The 22,567-nt window shown below is 42.8% G+C and overlaps 1 protein-coding gene across 6 annotated transcripts in view; it reads right to left on the reverse strand.

Annotated features, from left to right (window-relative positions):
* The window catches only part of MARCHF6 (membrane associated ring-CH-type finger 6), a 1,566,402-nt gene that overhangs the window by 1,476,989 nt on the left and 66,846 nt on the right, over window positions 1–22,567 (reverse strand). For 4 of the 6 annotated variants that reach the window (XM_077491957.1, XM_077491953.1, XM_077491955.1 and 1 more), the window contains one exon: window positions 7,507–7,606. In XM_077491957.1, coding sequence (XP_077348083.1) covers window positions 7,507–7,606 — 100 coding nt within the window. The remainder of the gene's footprint in view (window positions 1–7,506; window positions 7,607–22,567) is intronic. The other 2 variants (XM_077491954.1, XM_077491956.1) reach the window with 1 other exon arrangement.

The raw sequence follows: 22,567 nt of genomic DNA on the forward strand, positions 1-22,567 counted from the left end.
TACTTTACGAGAGCATGCCCAGGAACAAGCAGCTCTCTGGGAGAAGAACACCATCTTGCTCTTTCGCCTGGACGACGCCGAGAACCGCTCCCATAGGTCAAACCTGCGCCTTTGCAGTATCTCAGAAACAGTCTATGATCTTCAATCATTTACTACTGCACTTTTCCAGGAACTATCCTCCTCAATTCCCATAGAACGCCTGGAATTTGATAGGATTCACCCAAGGCGCTCACACAATGGCAGGCAGACAGTGCGCCACAAGACATAATTGTGAAGCTGTATTTTTTCCTCATGGAAGAACAGCCACTCACCACGGCCCACAATAAAGACATTCTTCAATTTCAGGGCCACACATACCAGTTGTTTACAGATGTGGCACCCTCAACTATTCCTAAGCGCCTCACAATTAAGCCGCAGCTGCAAATTTTGAGGCACCATCAGATCAAGTACGCTTGGCGGTTTCCTTTTGCTATCCATTTCTCATATCAAGGGCAGCAACACACCTGCATGTCACCAGAAGCATTGCAGCGTCTTCTGAAAACTCTTCACCTCACCACTCCAGCTCAACAATCAGAGACTACATTTCCACGCACCCCAGCTCACTCAGCCTCCTACCCCTACACGACCACCCCAAAGAGGAATCAACAAGATCTACAGGGTCCATCACCCGTGCGTGAATCAGAGGTGGCTATCCTAGCCCTAAGGTATTTGAACCCAGCTGAAGCTGATACCAGTCCATCATGTTTCATTCTCTTGTTGATCTCAGGAAACTGGTTATTGGGATTTGGCTAGTTCCCCACAGCCAATGGGTAAATCCCTTTGTAACTGAGCCCTCGATATAGGTTGCCAAATACATTCTGTTAGTCACCATGACACCTGCTTTACTTTAGACTTACAACCCTATGGGATCTTATCAGGTTCATTCATTAATGATAGACACTGCTGACGCCTCTGGAGCATTTTCGCTTCCACAGCTCAGGCACAATCGATAACTCCAGTAGTGACTTGGCATCGCCCTTTATTGTTTTCTCTATGCTGGGTCAACAACTGTGATGTCTTATGTTTCAGAACTGTGTGTTTATAGTTCATTGCCCATCTCCATCAAGTAATCAGTACAGTCTTTATTTCTGAAGTGTTTGCCCTCCCCTCCACCCCCCATCCCCTTCTTCCTTTCTCCCTTTCCTTTCTATCCCATCCCCTCTTCCCCATCCAACACCCCTTCCCCCTTCCTACCGTTCCTCCCCTTGCCTTTTTTTTTCCTCTTCCTTCCCAGCTCTTACTCTTACCCCCTCATCTTCACCCCCACCTATCCTTGAACCCTCTCCCCCTCCCTCTTTTCTCTAACGATTGTACCTTGGAAAAGACACCAGTGTACACTGGTTATGGTTACCATAAGTTAATAGATCCTCATTTTGTTACTTTACTAGTCGGTTAAAACCGCTCCAGAAGAAGCGTAAAGACACGAGAAACATGTCAAGCTTATGATAATCGTTAAACCCTCATTGATGTTTCGCCATTCTGGATCACCTACTATTTGATATCTTAAAGTGTTGTATGGTGTCTCTCCATTGAATAGAATACCTATATACCCTGTTAGAGGCAACAAAAAAATGGGGGATGAGTTTTTCGATTACTGATGATTGATTTGTGTACGGACTATTTTTTTTGTGTTTTTGTAAATAAAAATTTATAGTTTTTTTTTAATTATGTTGTGATAATTGTGGCTAGAAAGTCCATAGCCCAAACATTTTTTTCTATATCCTATTGTTGAACCAAGTTATTACAAAGTATTATATATTGAAACTGTTAATGTAGTTTTAACTCGCTGGTTTACGGCTGGGAACGGTCACCGCTCCCCCCACTCACTGTGCGCTGGCTGCCACAGGGCTAGCACATTCATTGATTGGGCAATTCGTCATTATCCGTCTCGTACAATTGTCTTGCACTCCTTCTTACACTACCTTTTTTTTTTTACTTTTCTTTCCCATTCTTCTCCTCTGCACCCTCCCCCACCTTTATCTCCCCCCTCTATTACTGGTCAGCTGGCTCGTATGGTTCCTGGGTCTCCAAATCGTGCCCTCCCTCACCAATATACATGGCCCCCCTGAATATTTTGTCGCTAAACGTTAAGGAGCTTAATTCCCCGAATAAGCAGGTCAAAGCGTTACGCACTTTTGTATCTCTAAAAGCCAGCATTGTCGCATTGCAGGAAACACTTCTCTGCCTCTAAATTCTTTAGTTCTAAATATCCCCAAGTATTCACAGCCTCCTTGACATTGAAACAGAGAGGAGGCCTTCTGGCCTTCCACCATTCCTTGCCATTTACCCCTCTATCCGAAGTTAGGGATCCAGAGGGCCGTTATTTAATTCTGACCAGTTTATTACAAGACGTTGAGGCTGCCTTAGTCTCCTACTACGCCCCCAACTCTAACCCTAACCCATTCTTTTCACACCTCCTACAGGTAATTAGGACCCATTGCAAAGGCACCTTGTTTATGTGCGGCGACTCCAATTTTGTACTCCATCCACACTTAGACAGGACTCCCTACTCCTCGGAACACTTTTCCCCTTCAGCACAATTTCGCACCCAATTTCAGCAGGCTTTACTCCTAGACACATGGAGGGAATGTAAGCCCCTTAAGAAAATCTACACATTTTATTCTAACCCGCACTAGTCCTTCTCTAGGACCGACCACATCTTCATTCCCATAGCATCTTCTCTGATCTTGCTTCACTCCCACATTCATCCTATCACGTGGTCCGATCACTGTGCATTGATCACCACAATATCCTCGTTAATACGGCAATCCACAGACAAGACATGGTGCATGAATGACAAACACTTAACCAACCAATCATTCTGTCAACATTCAGCTTGCCCTCAAAGACTACTTGCGTCATAACAACACAGGAAATCTCCCCAATCCTCCTCTGGGAGGCTCATAAGCTAGTAATCAGAGGAAAATGCATCTCAGTCCCCACTCATCTTAAAAGGGACAAAAAGATGAAATTACAGCAACTGGAGGCTGACTTTCAACATCACTTTCTTTTATTTCAGTCCACTTCCACTGAGATGAACAGAATAGCCCTTGAAAAGGCCAAACTGGAGCTAGACTTACTGTTAGCTGAAGCAGCAGAAAAAGTTATCAGTAGGTCCAATCATAACATTTACACCAAAGGTAACAAGCCCGACACTTTCTCAGCCTTACGCCTCCGACATCCTGAGATGACCCATAAACCTATCAGGCTTCGATTGACAAAGGATGTACTTAAAGTGGAAGTAAACCCATCGATTTAAACAGTTAAAAAAAAAAAAAAAAAAAAAAAAAGGCATGCCGGGAATGCCAACTTCACATTGGCTGTGCTCTCAGCCAAACTATCAAACCATCCAATGGCTGGTGTCATAACGAATCACATGTGCAGCACCATAGCAGTTGGAGATTAAACAGAGGCAAAGATGGCAGCTTCCTTGGCTGAAAACGGTAGGGGAGTTTACTTCCACTTTAAGAGTAACCCTACGAAGATACTCTCCGAGTTTAGTAAGAAGTTGGCCAAGCTGTGCTAAGCTAAAGCTCCTTTCTCCCTTAATTTAGCAGAATCCCTGTTTCATAATTTGCCGATGCTCATGCTGTCTGACACTAACCGGGAATCCATGGAAAGTCCGATCACAGTACTCATGGCTATTAAGGCCTTGAAGCCACACAAAAGGCCTGGCCCCGACTGACTACCCGCCACGTATTTAAAAAAAAAATTGCTAGTATATTAGCCCCTCTTCTCCTCACAAATTCGTTCAATGCCCTACTTAATTAAAACTCTTTTGGCAGAGACATGCTGATGGCTATCATATCGATGATACCCAAGCCTAATACTGACAATACGCTATAGTCCAATTATAGGCCCATATCACTGTTAAACGTGGATATCAAAATCATTGCCAAAATCTTAGCTCTGAATGCACTTATAGGGGGGATTGATACACAAAGATCAAGTGGGCTTTATTCCTAAACAGCAGGCAAGTGACAATATATACGTGTCATCCTCCTACAGCATATTGCTAGATCTCGGAACATTCCCATGCACCTTCCCTCCCTCTATATACGCAAGGCGTTTGACACGGTCTCTTGGCCATACCTGCACTATATATTACAGGCTTTGGTCCCCACTTCCGGCAATGGATAAATGCCCTGTACACTCACCCACAAGCTTATATAAAATATGCTGGATTTCATTCAGAATATTTCCCCATCCAACGAGGGACGAGACCGGCTCCTCTCTATCAATGATCTTTGCACTCGCCATTGAACCCCTGGCAGCCCTGATCAGAGCAAATCCAGATATCCGGGGCTTGGAGGTGGTCTCGACATCACAAACTAGGTTTATTCGCAAACGATGCTTTATTGTTCATCATCGCGCCTCACACTACCCTGCCTAATCTTTATCGGCTATTAGACAAGTTTGCTCGGGTCACAGGCCTAGAGGTCAATCAGGCCAAATCTAAGGCTCTCGATGCGTCTGTCATAGGACGAACTTAAACGCCTGTGTACAAACTTTCCTTTCATATGGTCCACTTTGTCCATGCCTTGCCTGGGAATAAAATCGACCAGCAACCCAGCGCAGCTCTATTATACTAATGATCTTCCCATGCTACGACAGCTTATGTCCATGCTCGCATCCTGGCAACCATTGTATGCCTCCTGGTTGGGCTGAATCGCGGCCGTCAAAATGTCACTGCTACCTAAGCTCCGATACTTATACAGAGTCCTTCCGATCGCAATCCCCCCCCCACACTTCAATCGGATTATACAGAGTCGAACCTTTAGCTATATCTATCTGGGGCCCAATAAAGCCAAGGGTCTCTAGACCAACCTTGTTTCACCACAAAACACATGGTGGCCTCGGTATACCAAACTTTCGCCACTACTTTCACACGGCCCAATTGGCTCAAATGGCAGTATATCATGCAAAAACTGAAATACCATTATGGGTTAGTCTAGAGGAGGTAGATATCCACCCCATTACAATCTCTGACCCCTCAGTAGCTTTGCTCAATCTGGCACCCCAAGAATGAACTAAATCCCAACTGCGTCTTCTCCAACTACAGCAGCAAAGCAAGCCATAGCGAAAGCCTGGAAAGCACCAACCCTTAACATGGCAGAAGTGAAAAACAGAGTCACACAAGCCATGATTCATAGCAAGATGGAATAAACGATCCAGGATGGATTGCCTGGGCATGGTAAGATGTGGCAACCTTGGGTCAAACACTTCCTACCCCCTAACTTCAACAGCCACCTCCTGGAACCTTGACCATATTCACCTTTGGCAGGATGACGACGACTGCCGACCTGGGCCCATGCGGGCCACCCGACAGCGTCTCCCCGACTGCTCTATCCCACATCCTGTCTAACCCTCCTCTGCTCTTTCCTCTCGATGTTTTCGTACTTCCCAACTCTCTCCTCTACACCTCCGTAGTTAAAGAAATGTTACTCAAACAGTACAAGTTTTCCAATGCAATACCGCAAGCACTGTTCCTGGAGAAACCCAATTAGCTATCCCTCCTAGGATATAATGTATAACTTTCAGCTATACCACTGTTAAACGCATCCTTTTATTAGCATTACTTGTTTTAATCCCATATTGTACTGTGCATTTATGTTGATAAGTATTAATAAAAAGGTTTAAAAAGGAAAAGGTTTTGTTATTCTTTCATATATATGTTTGCTTTGTTCATTATGTTTTGCTCAAAAATATTATTTATTCTATAGACTATCCTCCTGAAGAAACGGTTTGCTGCAAAACAGGTTGAGGAATTTTATATATCCCTCGTCAACAAAAAACTCTATGGGGGAACCTGACAGTAGCATTGATTAATTATGGTGTATACGATTTTAAAGATTTGTTTGTTTGTATTGATACATTTCTTGTCTTCATTAAATATTACAGATTTTATTATTTTTCATTTGTTATTCACTATCAAGTACCGAGATAGTCCATTCAAACCCAAAGTCTTATAGGTGTGGATGCTTAGGGGTCAGCATCAGCAACTGCCCAGACACTTCCACGTCATCTATCATTCTACAGATCACAGGTGAGGATGGTTACCTTTAATAGCCTTTCAAACCGCCTTGTGTCAACTTGTGTGCATGTTATCAAGCCAAAATCACCAGGGTATGTAAACTTTTGATCAGGGTAATTTGGGTAGTTTGTTGCCATTACGATTTAAAAAGAGTGAATACAGTTGATCGATAATAAATGGCTTCAGCCAAACAGTAACCATGAGTGAAAGAAATGGTTACGTAGTTACATAGTAGGTGAGGTTTAAAAATGACACCATTCCAACCTATGTGTGTGATTATGTGTCAGTATTACATTGTATATCGTGGTTGTTCAGGTGCATATCTAATATTAGTTTTTTTTTAAATCATCGATGCTCCCCGCTGATACCACTGCCTCTGGAAGGGAATTCCACATCCTTGCCGCTCTTACAGTAAAGAACCCTCGATGTAGTTTAAGTTAAAACCTCTTTTCTTATTTTAAATGAGTGGCCACGTGTCTTGCTAAACTCACTTCTGCAAAAAAGTTTTATCCCTATTATGGAGTCACCAGTACGGTATTTGTAAAACTGAAATCATATCCCCTCTCAAGCGTCTTTTCCAGAGAATAAGTTCATTGCTCGTATCCTTTCCTCATAACTAATATCCTCCAGACCATTTATTGGGTTTGCTGCCCTCCTTTGTACTTGCTCAATTTCCAGTACATCCTTCCTGAGAAATGGTGTCCAGAACTGGACAGCATACTCTAGGTGCGGCCAGACCAGAGTCTCAAAGAGTGGGAGAGTTATCGTTTTATCTCTGGAGTTGATCCCTTTTTAATGCATGCCAATATTCTGTTTGCTTTGTTAGCAGCAGCATGGCATTGCATGCCATTGCCGAGCCCATTATCTACTAGGACCCACCAGGTCCTTTTCCATCCTAGATTCCCCCAGAGGTTCTCCCTCAGTGTATAGATTGCATTCATATTTTTGCCACCCAAATGCATTTTACCTTTTCTACATTAAACCTCATTTGCCATGTAGTTGCACACCCCATTAATTTGTTCAGATCTTTTCGCAAAGTTTATACACCCTGCTTAGCTTAGTATCGTCCTCAAATTCAGAGACTGAACTGTTTAACCTATCATTCATATTCTCTCAAAAATGGCCAAAAAATAATAAATTCTGCCAGGGTATGTAAACTTATGAGCACAACTAAAAAAAAAAAAAAAAAAAGTGATATAGATATATATATATATATATATATATATATATATATATATATATATATATTTATTAATTAATTGAGGAGGGGAGGGGAATGGAGGGAGGGGCTGGAGGACCCAAGGTCCACAAATGGTTAAAATACAAGCTCCCCATAGACATTTCACAAAAAAATGTCTCAGAAGCCTTTTGATGTGAAGAAACCTTCACTTAACAAATAAAAGTGTTAAAGGTTAAAATTATTCTGAACTTACCACTCTTGATGAATAAATTTAATACTACCAGTACACACGCATGGATGATAAAGCGGCTTCTCCATGGTTCCCTCTGAACGACACACTCGACATATATCTTCTAGGCAAAAAAAAAAAAAAAGAAAGAAAAAATAAGAACTCTAGTAACACAGAAAACGTATAAAACATACAATTATTATAATATATTATATATATATATATATATATATATACACACACACACACACACACACACACACATACAGTGGTGTGAAAAAGTGTTTGCCCCCTTCCTCATTTCCTGTTCCTTTGCATGTTTGTCACACTTAAGTGTTTCGGAACATCAAACCAATTTAAACAATAGTCAAGGACAACACAAGTAAACACAAAATGCAATTTGTAAATGAAGGTGTTTATTATTAAAGGTGAAAAAAAATCAAAACCATCATGGCCCTGTGTGAAAAAGTGATTGCCCCCTAAACCTAATAACTGGTTGGGCCACCCTTAGCAGCAACAACTGCAACCAAGCGTTTGCGATAACGTGCAATGAGGCTTTTACAGCGTCCTGGAGGAATTTTGGCCCACTCATCTTTGCAGAATTGTCCTAATTCAGTTACATTAGAGGGTTTTCGAGCATGAACGGCCTTTTTAAGGTCATACCACAACATCTCAATAGGATTCAGGTCAGGACTTTGGCTAGGCCACTCCAAAGTCTTCATTTTGTTTTTCTTCAGCCATTCGGTGGTGGACTTGCTGGTGTGTTTAGGATCATTGTCCTGCTGCAGAACCCAAGTTCGTTTCAGCTTGAGTACACGAACAGATGGTCGGACATTCTCCTTCAGGATCTCTTGGTAGACAGCAGAATTCATAGTTCCTTTTATCATGGCAAGTCTTCCAGGTCCTGAAGCAGCAAAACAGCCCCAGACCATCACACTACCACCACCATATTTTACTGTTGGTATAATGTTCTTTTTCTGAAATGCAGTGTTCCTTCTACGCCAGATATACTTGGACACACACCTTCCAAAGAGTTCCACTTTTGTCTCATCGGTCCACAGAATGTTGTCCCAAAAGTCTTGGGGATCATCAAGATGTGTTGTGGAGAAATTGAGACGAGCTTTGATGTTCTTTTTGCTCAGCAGTGGTTTTCTCCTTGGAACTCTGCCATGCAGGCCATTTTTGCCCAGTCTTTTCCTGATGGTGGAGGCATGAACGCTGACCTTAACTGAGGCAAGTGAGGCCTGCAGTTCCTTGGACGTTGTTGTGGGGTCTTTTGTGACCTCTTGGATGAGTCGTCGCTGCGCTCTTGGGGTAATTTGGGGCGGCCGGCCTCTCCTGGGAAGGTTCACCACTGTTCCATGACTTCGCCATTTGTGGATAATGGCTCTCACTGTGGTTTGCTGGATTCCCAAAGCTTTGGAAATGGCTTTATAACCCTTTCCAGACTGATAGATCTCAATTACTTTCTTTCTCAATTGTTCCTGAATTTCTTTGGGTCTCGGCATGATGTGTAGCTTTTAAGGATCTTCTGGTGGACCTTACTGTGTCAAGCAGCTCCTATTTAAGTGATGCCTTGATTGTGAACAGGTGTGGCAATAATCAGGCCTGGGTGTGGCTAGAGAAATTGAACTCAGGTGTGGACAACCACAGTTATAGTATGTTTTAACAAGGGGGGCAATCACTTTTTCACACAGGGCCATGATGGTTTGGATTTTTTTTCACCTTTAATAATAAACACCTTCATTTACAAATTGCATTTTGTGTTTACTTGTGTTGTCCTTGACTATTGTTTAAATTGGTTTGATGTCACGGAACATGAGGGGCGGGCGCAGGACGTGAGGTTGCTGTGCGCGCCTGAGGGGAGGGGCTGACCTGCGCTGTCAAGCGTCCACATCAGAGGAAGCGTGCGGCTCCGACCAGAGCGAATACGAGCCCCCCCCCCCGCTACAACACGCCGCCTATGCTGCATCCCCCGCTCCGCTACCCGAAACGGACCGTCTGAACGAAGTCCCGCCGGCCAGCGGTTCCCCCGTCCTCCTACACCCCCTCTCCGTACTAGCAGGGAGCCTCGACGAAACCACCGGAGAACACCGAGGAATCCTAGAGAACTAAGAACAACAAATGCTGGGGAAAAACAAAGGACGGTATTGTACCCTTTAGAGCAATAGTATTTAACTGCTTGTTGTCTGCACAGTCCAGTATGGGGATGGGACGCTCCCTGAGAGTGTAGAGTGAGGGGAATAAGGTACTGTTTCCCTAGCTGAGCATTGTAACTGCTTTATCCCGGCAGGACTGTGCTCCAGAGGTGCGAGACGGGGAACTCCCCCTTTTTCTTTGCTATAGACTCTTATTCACAGATAGGCTCTTTATAAATTAAGATATAAGCTCAACGCGATATATCTTGAAACAATCTTGCAGTAACCCTGCTTAAGCACGAATAGCTATCTGTGTTTAGTTCTTATAAATCTCTGGGCACACGAATACCCTGCAGTGAATGGGAAATAGGGCTCTTATTTCCCGTTTGTCTCCTCCTTTTTTTTTTTTTTTTGAGAACAACTTTCTGTCAGCCGATACGAGTATTACAAATAGCCCCATGCTGCCAGAAGTGTAAAGCGAATAAAGTACGAGCCCTAGAGGCGCATGACGGTGAATCTTCCCCGTTGCCAACGGCTTTCTCTTACAGGCATGATCCTCATCCATAAGTGTGGTATAATCTAAACGTGCATTATCCTGCAGAAATTCCGTATAAACTCTGATTAATGTGGTAAAGTAAGAAAACCCACCTGAGCTCAGTTGCTATAAATCTTCAGATATACCCAGCAATAAACTACTATCAATACTGTTCAGGCAGGTAAAGCATGAAGAGCCATTTGGGCGTAGTCCTGATAAACTTACATGAATAAGCATACGTTTTGCATACAGCGAATGAGAAGCCAGGATTAATACTGGCAAATCATATTGGACATAACCTGGTCTGTTTTAACAACACCAACGGGACACGTCTTTTTTGGCTTTTTTTTTTCCTTTTCCTTCTTTATGCCCCAGGTTCTCTACATATTTGCAGGCCCTGAAACGCATATCTAATACAGATAGCAATACGGCAATGTCAATAGTGACTGTATTAGACTGTATTAGATGTTGGGCCAGATAAGTAGATTTCCCACACAAAGGTAATGGTGCCCCCCATAGATATTATCATAAAAGGTCTCCCATACTACCATCAATAGAGTAGACAGGTCTGTAAGGAGTTTCTACACACAGGAGCTCAGCACACTGGTAAACCTGACCTTAATCGAGGAAAGAGTAAATGGAGTAAGTCTTATCAGAATAACCACAGCTCGTATTCAATATTTATAAACTACATTTAACTACAAAGCGAGTACCATAATGTCAAAATCACGGGTAGTCCACTATTAAGCGGATATACAAGGCCTGATTAAAGGAGTTGAGGAGAGGGGGGCAAGGAGAAGAAGAAAGCGATAAAATAAGGAGGAGGTAAACGATCGCACAAGACACTATGAGCAAATCAGCTAATAAAGCCGCTAAAAGCGGAACTTTGCGATCCTCTAAAGAAAAAGGTTTAGATACTACCATTCAACAATACTTAATGCAAGGAGGAAGCCCTAAACAGACAGGAACAGGCAAGAAACAAACACTCCGACCAAGAGCAAAAAAAAGGTTTAGGCAAACATAAGGAGGATATTACCTTGCATCAAGGAGAGGATATCGGGATAGACAGTGATATTGATATGAGCAAAGCGGACGAGCCAAGGATAACGGACCTCCCCCCTACAAAAGGAGAAATGCGGAAGATGCTCCTGAGTCTTGAAAATGCAATCAAGGTGGATATCCGTGGGCTCCGAGAAGATCTCGGAAACCTGCTAGAGAGAGTGGAGGCCACGGAGAATCGCATCGAACAAAAATCCCAGGAAGTATGCAAAATGCAGGAGCAAGTAGACATAGTAAGACGAGAGCAGAGGGAGTTATGGTACAAATTGGAAGATCAGGAAACCAAAGTAGAAGAAAAAACCTACGGATTCGATCCGTCCTGGAGGAAAGGGGAGAAGACCTGAGAAAGATATTTGAAAGTATATTTGCCGATTACTGGGGAGACGGGAGAGAAAGCCCCCCAAAAATCGACAGGATTCACAGGATAGGCAAAACACGCCCACTTGATACAGAGAGACCCAGAGATATTATTGTAAGATTTACCTACTTTGAGGAAAAAGCAACACTCTGGAGAAAGCTCAGAGAGAAGACTACACTGCAGTATAGGGGTCGCGAGATACAAATCTTCTCTGATCTATCATATGCGACTTTAGTGAGGAGACGGCTCTTGAAGCCGCTGTTGGTAGAGATGAGTGTGCGAAATGTGAAATATAGCTGGGGCTTCCCAGTATGTTTAATGGGTTTTAAAAACGGTCAAACAGCGAAGCTGAGATACCCGGAAGACCTGTCAGATTTTTGCAAGAGACTAGATCTGCGCATCCCGGAACTCCCAGGCTGGGCATGAGAGAGAACGGGCCCATGACAATCTAGAGGAATTATGACATAGAATCCGGTTAGGGAGGAGCAGGGGGGGGAAGAGGGGGAAGAAGGTGGCTGGTGGGGATGACGGAAGGGGGGTGGGGGATGTAGGCGATGTTCCCTCTCATCCTGTCCAAATAGGAGAGGAGAGAGGAGGCGTAGGTGAAGGAGCCTCAGACCCTCAGAACAAGTCGTCTGGGAGATGGTATGGGCTTACACGACCATCTACCACACAAGGGCCGAGCTTTGGCCGCAGGGAGGGGGGAGGGGGGGCAAGGAAAGAGGGGGGGTGGGGTATGGGAAGGGTAGAGGGGTGAGGGGGAGGGGATTGTGGGAGGAGGGAGGGGGGAGGGAGGTGGGGTACGGGTTGGGTAGAAGGGGGAAGGGGAGGGGATTGTGGGAAGAGGGACGAGGGATAGGGAGGAAAAGTAGATTGTGTGAAAAATCTAACATTATTACCCAAATAGGAGAAGAGAGGTGTCAGGGAATTAGGAAGCTATTGGTTAAATGAACAGTATACATTTTTTAACATACAACGTAAAGGGACTGAATACCCCAACCAAGAGGCATAAGATTTTGGCAGAGTTAAAGCGATATGAGGCTGACGTGGTGGCTCTTCAGGAGACACATATCTCCTTGACATCAAATATTAGACTATATTCGAAGAATTTCCCTAATTGGTATTACAGCGATACAATTTCTACAAGGAGTAGAGGGGTTGCGATAGGCTTCTCAAAAAAAATGAAATTTCAATTAGTGGATAGGATGAGTGATGTGGAAGGGAGGTACCTGTTCCTGAAAGGTACACTAGATGAGATGGATTGCACAATAGTCAACATCTACGCCCCTAATACTAATCTTATTGGGTTCTTAAAGTCGATATTAATCAAGTTAACCAAGTTTAAGAAGGGATACGTGATAATGCTAGGAGATATTAATTTTTGCCTCAATCCAGGAGTAGATAGCACGTCCGGGCTACAGAGGATGAGAAATGATCAGCTAAGAAACATTCAGCAAAAATTATATATTTGCCAGCTGGTAGATGCTTGGCGAGTTATGAACCCAAAAAGTCGAGATTATTCGTTCTATTCCCCGGTACATGCGACATATTCCCGCATTGACTATATTTTTATAGATCATGGGTTATTAGATCAGATGGTGGAAGCTAGAATAGAAGTAACTACCCTCTCAGACCATGCCCCGGTTAAGATTAAAATAAACAATTTAAGCAATAAGATAAGATCCCCGACATGGCGGTTAAATGAAGACCTGCTATATGATGAAGAGGATAGAGTCAGGATTGGTAAAGAAATTGAACACTATTTTGCACTGAATGATATTCCGGAAACTGCAGGTCAAATAGTGTGGGAAGCACATAAAGCTTATATAAGAGGAATATTGATCGCAGTTGGGTCTAAAAAAAAAAAAAATGAGAGCCATGAAAACCAAAAGATTAACGGAGGAGATTTTTAACTTAGAACAAGAGCATAAAAAAAAAAAAAAAGTCAGCCCCAAAAGGGACACAATATACAAAAAACTAGTCAATGCCCGAGAGGAATTAAAGGATCTCCTGGAACAAGAAACCAGGAGGGCCTTCAATAGACGGGCTCGTGAACGATAACTCCGGGGGGATAAAACGGGTAAATACTTAGCTAAGTTAGTTCAAAAAGAAAAAACAAAAAATTTTATTGGCAAAATAATGAATAAAAATGGTAATATGGTATTTTCAACGAAAGCAATCGCGGAAACTTTTAGGAAATATTTCGAAGAGACTTATTCAGACAGAGAGCAAAGGGTACAGGGTGAGGTTCGTAAGAAGAACATTGCAGCTTTCCTAAAAAAAATTAGATTACCCAAAATTAGCACGCTGGAAAGGGAGACCCTTGATCGACCAATTTCGGTCGAAGAAATAAACAAGGCTTTGACAAAATCAGCGTCGGGAAAATCTCCAGGACCGGACGGGTTTACAACACTCTACTATAAAATATACAGAGAAATTCTAACTCCAAAAATATGCCACTATTTTAATGGGTTGGGGGAGAAATATAGCATGAGTAGTGAGGGCCTATCGGCCACAATTACACTAATTCATAAAGACGGGAAAGATCCAGCCCAATGCACCAGTTATAGGCCAATTTCGCTACTCAATACAGACACGAAACTATATGCAAAGATCTTAGCGGAGCGAATAAGGGACCTGATGAAGAGCCTGGTCCATCCAGACCAGGTGGGGTTCATACCAGGACGGGAAGGGAGAGATAACGGTTTAAGAACCCTTTTGCTGATCCAACAGATGCGACGGAGGGAGACCCCCAGTCTGCTTCTGTCTACGGACGCACAAAAGGCGTTCGACAGAGTGGACTGGGGGTTTATGTTTCAAACAATGGCTAAGATGGGAATAGGCCCGAAAACAATACAGAGGGTGAGAGTTTTATATAATCAACCCACTGCGCGAGTAAAACTAAATGGACAGGAGTCTACTAAATTTGAACTGGAACGGGGGACAAGACAGGGTGTCCCCTGTCGCCTCTCCTGTTCGTGTTGTCAATGGAACCCCTCTTCGCATCAATCCGAGATAGTCCTGACATAATGGGGGTAAAAATTGGGGAGGAGGAACATAAGTTATCAGCCTTCGCAGACGATATACTATTTTATATATGTAACCCCAAACGGTCTGTCCCTAATTTAATAAGGATACTAGAAAAATACGGAGAATTATCCAACTTTAAAATAAATCGATCAAAATCCGAAATATTAAATATAAATACCAATAAGTTAGAGACGCAAACAATTCAACAGGATTGGTGCTTCCCGTGGAGAAAGGAGTTTAAATACTTGGGCATAAAATTGGCTAACTCGGAGAAGAGACTTTACCGCATCAACTACATACCATTACTAAATGAAATTAAGGCGGAGTGTAAGAGATGCGGTAAAAGCTCAATATCATGGTTGGGGCGAATAAATATTGTGAAGATGATAATATTTCCAAAAATTTTATACCGTTTTCAGATGTTACCGATAGCGCTATCTAATACATATTTGGTTAAACTTAAATCAGTACTAAATAAATTTATATGGAAGCATAAAAGACCTAGAATAGCATTTGCTAGCTTGAGACAACCAAAAGATAGAGGTGGGCTGGCGATCCCAGACATCCAGATGTACTATAAAGCGGTGGCTCTGTCTAGGGTGAGTGAATGGACCAAAAGGGATAATATAGATAAAAAATGGGTAAAACTTGAACACGAAAGCTGCGGAACACAATTAGGTAAACAATTATGGAATTCTCCACATAAGAGGCAGAAAATAGGGATAGGAAATAATTTAACACCTAACACTTTCCGAATATGGGATATGGTATTCAAGCACGTCAATGGAAAATATAACTCACCCCTCATGGCACTAAAAGATAATAAATATTTCTTGCCAGGTTGCACGGAGATAGGAGGCAACTGGGTAAAGAAGGAAGCACAGCTTAAAGATGTAATGAAGGAAGGCAACATAGCACCTTTTCACGAGATCAAACAAAAAATAGACATAATGGTGATTGATGAGTGGAGGTACTGCCAGCTCTCCCGCTTTATAAAAAAACTACCGCAACCGATTAGGGCGGCTGACGAACTGACTACATTGGAACAACTATCTATAACAAAGAATTCTAAGGGGTTAGTTGCTAGGTGGTACAAGCTGCTGCTGTCAGCGGGAGAGTCAGGAATACCTCCATTCGTTAAAAAATGGGAAAGGGAATTAGGCTCACAAAAGGATAAGGCAATGTTAGGCAAAATATTTAAACTGGCCCATAGCTTAGCCATCGATGCCAAAACCGCAGAGATGAGCTATAAATGTTTATCAAGGTGGTATTATACCCCAGATAGAAAGAGTAAATTCCAAGCAGATACGTCAGGGGAATGTTGGCGTAGATGTGGGGAAATAGGCACTATGGCGCACATATGGTGGGGGTGTCCGAAGATTAAGAGCTACTGGAACCAGATCCTATCGCATATTAAAACCATAACTAGTTCGGTAGTAAGAGCAGACCCCTGGGTGGTCCTGTTTCATGCTACAGAGGGCAGCGTAAAACAATACAAGATGTCCTTGACCCCATACTTATTAAATGCGGGGAAAAAACTAATCCCAAAAAATTGGCAAGAGCCGGAAGCGCCCATGATATGGGAGTGGGTGGATGCCGTAGAAGGGATTTATAAGATGGAATGCTTGGAGGATAGCTCGGGGGGTAGGAGTAATAAACATACGCTGGAGAAATGGAAAAGCTGGCAAGAATTTAAAGGGAGCTGGATCACCTCAGAAGGATTAAGGATACAGATTTAATCGGGTATAGACATATATAAGTGTTAAGTCAAAAAATGATCTACTAGGTAGGATAGGGGAGGGGGGGGGAATAATTAGTGGAAGGTGGGGGGGATTATTGAGTACGGGAGATGTTGACTAGACAAACACGGGAAGGATTTAAGCTATGAAAGTTGTTTGGATCTAGCATATCATATATGTGTGTGTATATATATATATATATATATATATATATATATATATATATATATATACACACACACATACACATACACATACACATACACATACACATACACATACACATATATATATATATATATATATATATATATATATATATATATATATATATACACACACACACACACACACATATATATATATATATATATATATATAAATATAAATATAAATATAAATATAAATATAAATATACGCAAAAAAAAAATTGCCACCATGATGTAAAGCGAAGAGAGGTAACCTGAGCAAGTAGCGGGTATGAGGACTTGGTTCCCCTCAAAGATCATTGGTTCTACTGAGTTGGCAAAAAAAGAAAAAAAAAAAAGAAAAAAAAAAAAAAAACAACAACATTGGTTTGATGTTCCCGAAACACTTAAGTGTGACAAACATGCAAAGGAACAGGAAATGAGGAAGGGGGCAAACACTTTTTCACACCACTGTACATACACACCACACATATATATGTTTTTGTAGGACTACGTTCAGACAAAATGGTTAGACCGTACACTATGAATAAAGAATTGTTTGGATGTCGATGTTAAAATGCAAGTCGTCACACTCAAATTGCAACATGTACGATTTTTTGGATTACATTGTTTTCAATAGGACCTGTGGACACCAATCTATTTTCTCCCATCTGTGTGTACTGCCCAGTGTGGGCAAGCCCTAACAGGAAAACTAAAAACTAAATAAAACAGTGTATTAAAAACCTGCAAACTAAACGTAATATATTGGGTGAGGGGTGTAATGATGCTTACTAATTTTACTGGAAATATAAAAGAAAGAGAAAAAAAAAAAGGATTAGTGCTGTAACACAAAACTGCAGAATACCTACCTCTGTGACGGAAGGCCCAAGGAGCCCAGTTTACCTTAGAGAGCTCCCCCGGCCCCTCTTATATGCAAGCTACCCCATGTCTATTAGGGGCACAGGGTGACCTGAGAAGCCCAGTCTGGTCTGCCCTAACCAGACTCCCAGTACAAACACACCAGACACAGCATTTCATGTTTCCCCCGTTATCCTGGGTCTTGTATGTGTGGTTTGTGTTGAAAGTTGGAGAGCCTTCTTCACTTGGGACAGTAAAATTTATCAAAAATATCCCTCAAGAAATCTATGAAGAAAAATAAGGTGGAAACCTATCACACTGCTAGAATATTGTAGGAGTGTCTCAAAGGCCATTGCTACATAGCTTGAGGTGGGGTGGGGGTTGTTAAGTGTTTGTTTGTCCCATTGTTGTTTGTTTGCCTTGGGAGGAACCCATTATGGAATGTATATGCTAATGTGGATTAGAATAATAGTAAGTCTGGTGCCAGGGTACAGGGACATGAATTTCTCTGGAAACAGTATAAGGTATCCAATGGAAGACCAAGGAGCAGCTGTATGGATTGACACACCAAGGAGTGGTGTGAGACAAAACACAAACATCCAAAAAAATTACCACAACTGAAAGCGCTGATCAGAAACATCCCATTTGGACAAATTCTTGGATGAAATCAGTAGAATAAAAATATCAATTTATTGAGAACTGTAGTAAAGTTGATGATGAACAGTTAAAAACTCCTTACATGAATGGAGCGGCTATGCAACTGGAAAACCACTATAACATTACCTTGTAAAGCAGTAGGATGGCAACAGGCTGTATGAAGCAATGCTGCGGTAGTGGATACCTTGTGGATCCGGTAAACTCCGCTGTGAAGGGAGAACTGCACACAAGGTTGGATGGAGGGTCAGGTGCTTCAAACCAAGACTCCAGGGGCGGGTGGCAAATCGGCCGTGGAGGAGAAGAAGCCAAGGTGCAGCGGGAACCGAACGCTAACATGAGCTGGCAAACGTCTGAGCGTGACGTCAGGTGCTCAGAGAACACGGGTCCAGAAGGAGGCTTGGAGTGCAGAGTGGTGAAGCGCAAGCCAAGGGGAGGAGAGGTGGCGAGAGGACGTTGTCGTGACAATGCGCTTCGGGCGTGGCCCTTCCTCAGGTCATGTGACGGAAACATTCAATAGGAGAAATCCGCGGGAGGTATCATATTTTTAAAGGAACCATGACTGGTATAAGCACCACAGCAAGACTTTCATTGTCAAAGTTAAAATTTAAACTTGGTGAAGGTGACTCAACATGCATAAAATTGTAAAAGTACAAAAAGGGGAAAAAAAATAAAAATATTAAAACACTAAAAGATAAAATAAAAAAAAGACTAAAATATAAAAAAAAAAAAATTGTACTATAATAAACGTTATATGAACAATAATGCATCATAGCAAGGCCCAATAAATATTATAAAATTCAAGATTTTTTTTTTTTAGACGTGTGTTTACATCTATACTATGATAAACATGTGGATATTCTCCAAATTTGGAGATATAAAAATCCCATTATTATTATTACCAATTCTAATAACAGCTTACCTGTAAAATCCTTTTCTTTTGAGGTACATCACGGGACACAGGGTCTCAGTAATTACCGATGGGTTTATAGGGTATCGCTAAGTGATTGGACACTGGCACACCCTAGACTGGAAGTTCAAGCCCCTATGTAAACCCCCCCCCCCCCCTTACTGGGAGTACTTCAGTTTTGTAGCAAAGCAATATAAGTGTATTAGAAGGGGGGAGGGACCTCTGTGTCCCGTGATACAGCTCAAAATAAAAGGATTTTACAGGTAAGCTACATCACGGGACAGAGATTCTCTGTAATTAATGATGGGATGTCCCAGAGCAATGCTATCTGAGGGGAGGGGAACCACAAAAAAATAGGGTGTAAATCAGATCAGAGGACCTTGTACCGCTGCCTGCAGCACACTACGCCCAAAAGGCAATATACTCATACCTTCTCATATCCACCTGATAAAATCTGGTGAATGTATGGACTGATGACCAGGCTGCAGCTATGCAGATTTGAGCCATGGAGGCCTGGTGATGCACTACCCACAAAGAACTAATAGCCCTAGTGGAGTGAGCCTTGATCTGAAAAGGCGGAACTTTTTGCTTCAAACCATAAACTTGAACAATTACTTGTCAAATCCACTTAGCAATGGTAGATTTTGATGCTGCCTGTCCTCTATTAGGACCTTCTGGCAATACAAACAAAACATCAGTTTCACGAACCTGAGCAGTCGCTTACAGATAGGCTTTGACTGCTGTCACTACATCGAAAGAATGTTTTTTGGATTTGTTTGACTTGGAAAAAAAAGTAAGGCAGAACAATATCTTGGTTTAGATGAAAACCTGAGACCACCTTTGGTAGAAAAGTAACACCACTCTATCCTTGTGCATTATTAGGTATGGCTTTTTACAAGAGAGGGCCGCTAACTCTTCTGGCAGAAGAAATGGCCACCAGAAAAATTAATTTCCTTGTCAACAGAACTAAGGGAATTTGACGTATCTGTTCAAAAGGCTGCTTCTGTAAAGCTGACAGAACTAAAAATTCAGGTCCCAGGGGTTTAGAGGCGCCTTCACCGGAGGATTAAGGCGCATTACCCCCTGTATAAAGCTTTGGGCCAAAGAATGCAAAGCAAGTGGACGTTGAAACAGAACTGATAAGGCCGAGACCTGATACTCAAGGCCAGCTTTATCTCTAACCCCATTTTCAGAAATTCAAGGATTCTGCTTAGGACATATTTTCTGGGATGTCAACCGCTGGATTCACACCAGGAGACATAAGCTTTCCAAACTCTATGATAAATCATTCTGGAAGCTGGCTTCCTTGCATTAATCAAGGTAGAAAACACAGGGCCTGAAAGCCCACGATTCTTCAGAATGTGAGTTTCAATAGCCAAACCATTAAATTTAGCGTTTGTAAGGCAGGATAGAATACTGGTCCCTGGGATAGCAGGTCTGGACGCGATGGTAGGGTTGAAGAGGAACCTACTGCCATCTTCTCTATTTCTGCATACCAAGCTCTTCTGAGTCATGCTGGGGCCACCAGAAGCACCAACTTATTTTCCTGCTTGATCCTGCAAAGAAGTCGTGGCAGCAGCAGAATGGGAGGGAATGCATAAATCAGAGAACCGATGCCACAGAGTCACCAACACATCTGTCCCGCATGCAAGTGAATCCCTTGTTCTTGACACAAAGTTGTTGATCTTATTGAACCTGGATGCAAAGAGATGTACATCTGGAACTCCCCATCTTTGGCATATGGCCAAGAAGATGTCGGGTGAAGAGACCATTCCCCTGGGACTAACTGCCGGCGACTTAAGTAGTCCCCCCGGAATGAAGATTGCCGATATGCCCAGCACATGCTTTTCTGCCCAGATTAAGATCTGGTTTACTTCTTCCTGAGCTGCACGACTCCTGGTTCCTCCTAGGTGATTGATCCAAGCCATTGCTGTGGCATTGTCGGACTGGATCCTAACAGGGCAACCTTGTAACCTGAGCATCCAGGCTTTTAGGGCTACATATGCCGCACAGCTCTCCAAAATGTTGATGGGTAAAGTCCTCTCGGATTTGGACCACCTCCCCTGGACAGTCGGCTGTTCCAGAACTGCTCCCCAACCTGAAAGGCTGGCATCGGTTGTTACCACTGTCCAGGAAACTGGTAGAAAGGATTTTCCTTTTTGCCGATTCTCGGGTATCAAACACCAACTGAGGCTCTGATGCACTGTAGGAGACATAGGAAAATCTAACGCCTATACCTTTTTGTTCCAGGCAGACAGGATACCGTTTTGCAGCAGTCTCAAATGAAACTGAGCATAGGGAACTGCTTTGAATGAAGCCACCATCTTTCCCAGCAGCCTCATACAAAGGCGAATAGAAGGACCCTTCTTTGCCCCGACTACCTGAATCAGTCTCTTTATGGCACAGATTTTTGCCTGGGGTAAATATACCCTCTTCTGGGCTGTATCTATGACCAGACCCAAATACTCTAGTCTTCTTACTGGTTTTAAAGAATACTTCTCTAGGTTAAAGACTCAACCTAGGTATTCCAGGTAGTTGATTGTGGTGACCAAGTTTTGATCCAAGCGGCCTACCGACCAATCTATCAAAAGCAGGTCGTCTAGATAGGCCATTAACGTTATACCCTGGGATCTTAATCTGGCTAGAGGAGGAGCCAAGATCTTTGTAAACGCCAGAGATGCAGTGGCTAACACGAAAGGCAGAGCTACAACCTGAAAATTGCATTTTTCAACTTCGAAACGCAGATATTTTTGATGAGCAGGGTAATAGGCACATGCAGGTATGCATTCTTGATGTCTATTGACACCAGAAGTTCTCCTCCTTGTAGGATGGAGACTACCGATCGTATTGAATCCATGCGAAAGGACCGTACCTTTAGGAATCAGTTTAGATCTTTGAGATCTAAAATGGGTCTGACATCTCCATTTGGCTTTGGTACCATGAAAAGGTTTGATTAAAACCCCAATCCCTGCTCCTACGTGGGAACTACCATGATAACTTTTTGCGAACAAATTCACTCCATTTCTAGAAAGAGAGTGACTTTTTCGCTGTGTCTTTGGGGACATTTGATCTGAGGAAATGAGGAGAGGGGAATTCTCGGAACTCTAGTTTGTAACATATAGTTATTGTGGAGACCACCCATTTGTCCTGAAAATCCTCCTGCCAGACCCTTGAGAACATTAGCAGTCTACTTCCCCACTCGAGCAAGTGGGGACACCCCTTCATAAGAAGGCTTTAGCAATTTGTCTTGTAGACTTCTGCCCCCAGGACTTATTTTGTCCCTGCAATGGACTCTAAGATTTAACCTTTGAGCCTGACGGAGGAGGACGTCGTGACTGCCTGGAGGCCGATGCCTCTGGCACCGGAGAAAGAGCCTGTGGAGGATAGAATCTCTGATAGCATCAACAGCAAAACACAAAGCCGCTGGTAGGTTGGCCAACCCCTGGGCATGTTGTTCTGGTAAAACTTTGAGCACCTGTTTAACCACTTGCTTACTGGGCACTTAAACACCCTTCCTGCCCAGACCAATTTTCAGCTTTCGGTGCTCTCACACTTTGAATGACAATTACTCAATCATGCAACACTGTACCCAAATGAATTTTTTGTCCTTTTTTTC

The sequence above is a fragment of the Lithobates pipiens genome, unplaced genomic scaffold (genome assembly GCF_037356315.1).
Source record: "Lithobates pipiens isolate NorthernLeopardFrog02 unplaced genomic scaffold, aLitPip1_a1.2 Scaffold_19, whole genome shotgun sequence".
NCBI classification, from domain to species: Eukaryota; Metazoa; Chordata; class Amphibia; order Anura; family Ranidae; genus Lithobates; species Lithobates pipiens.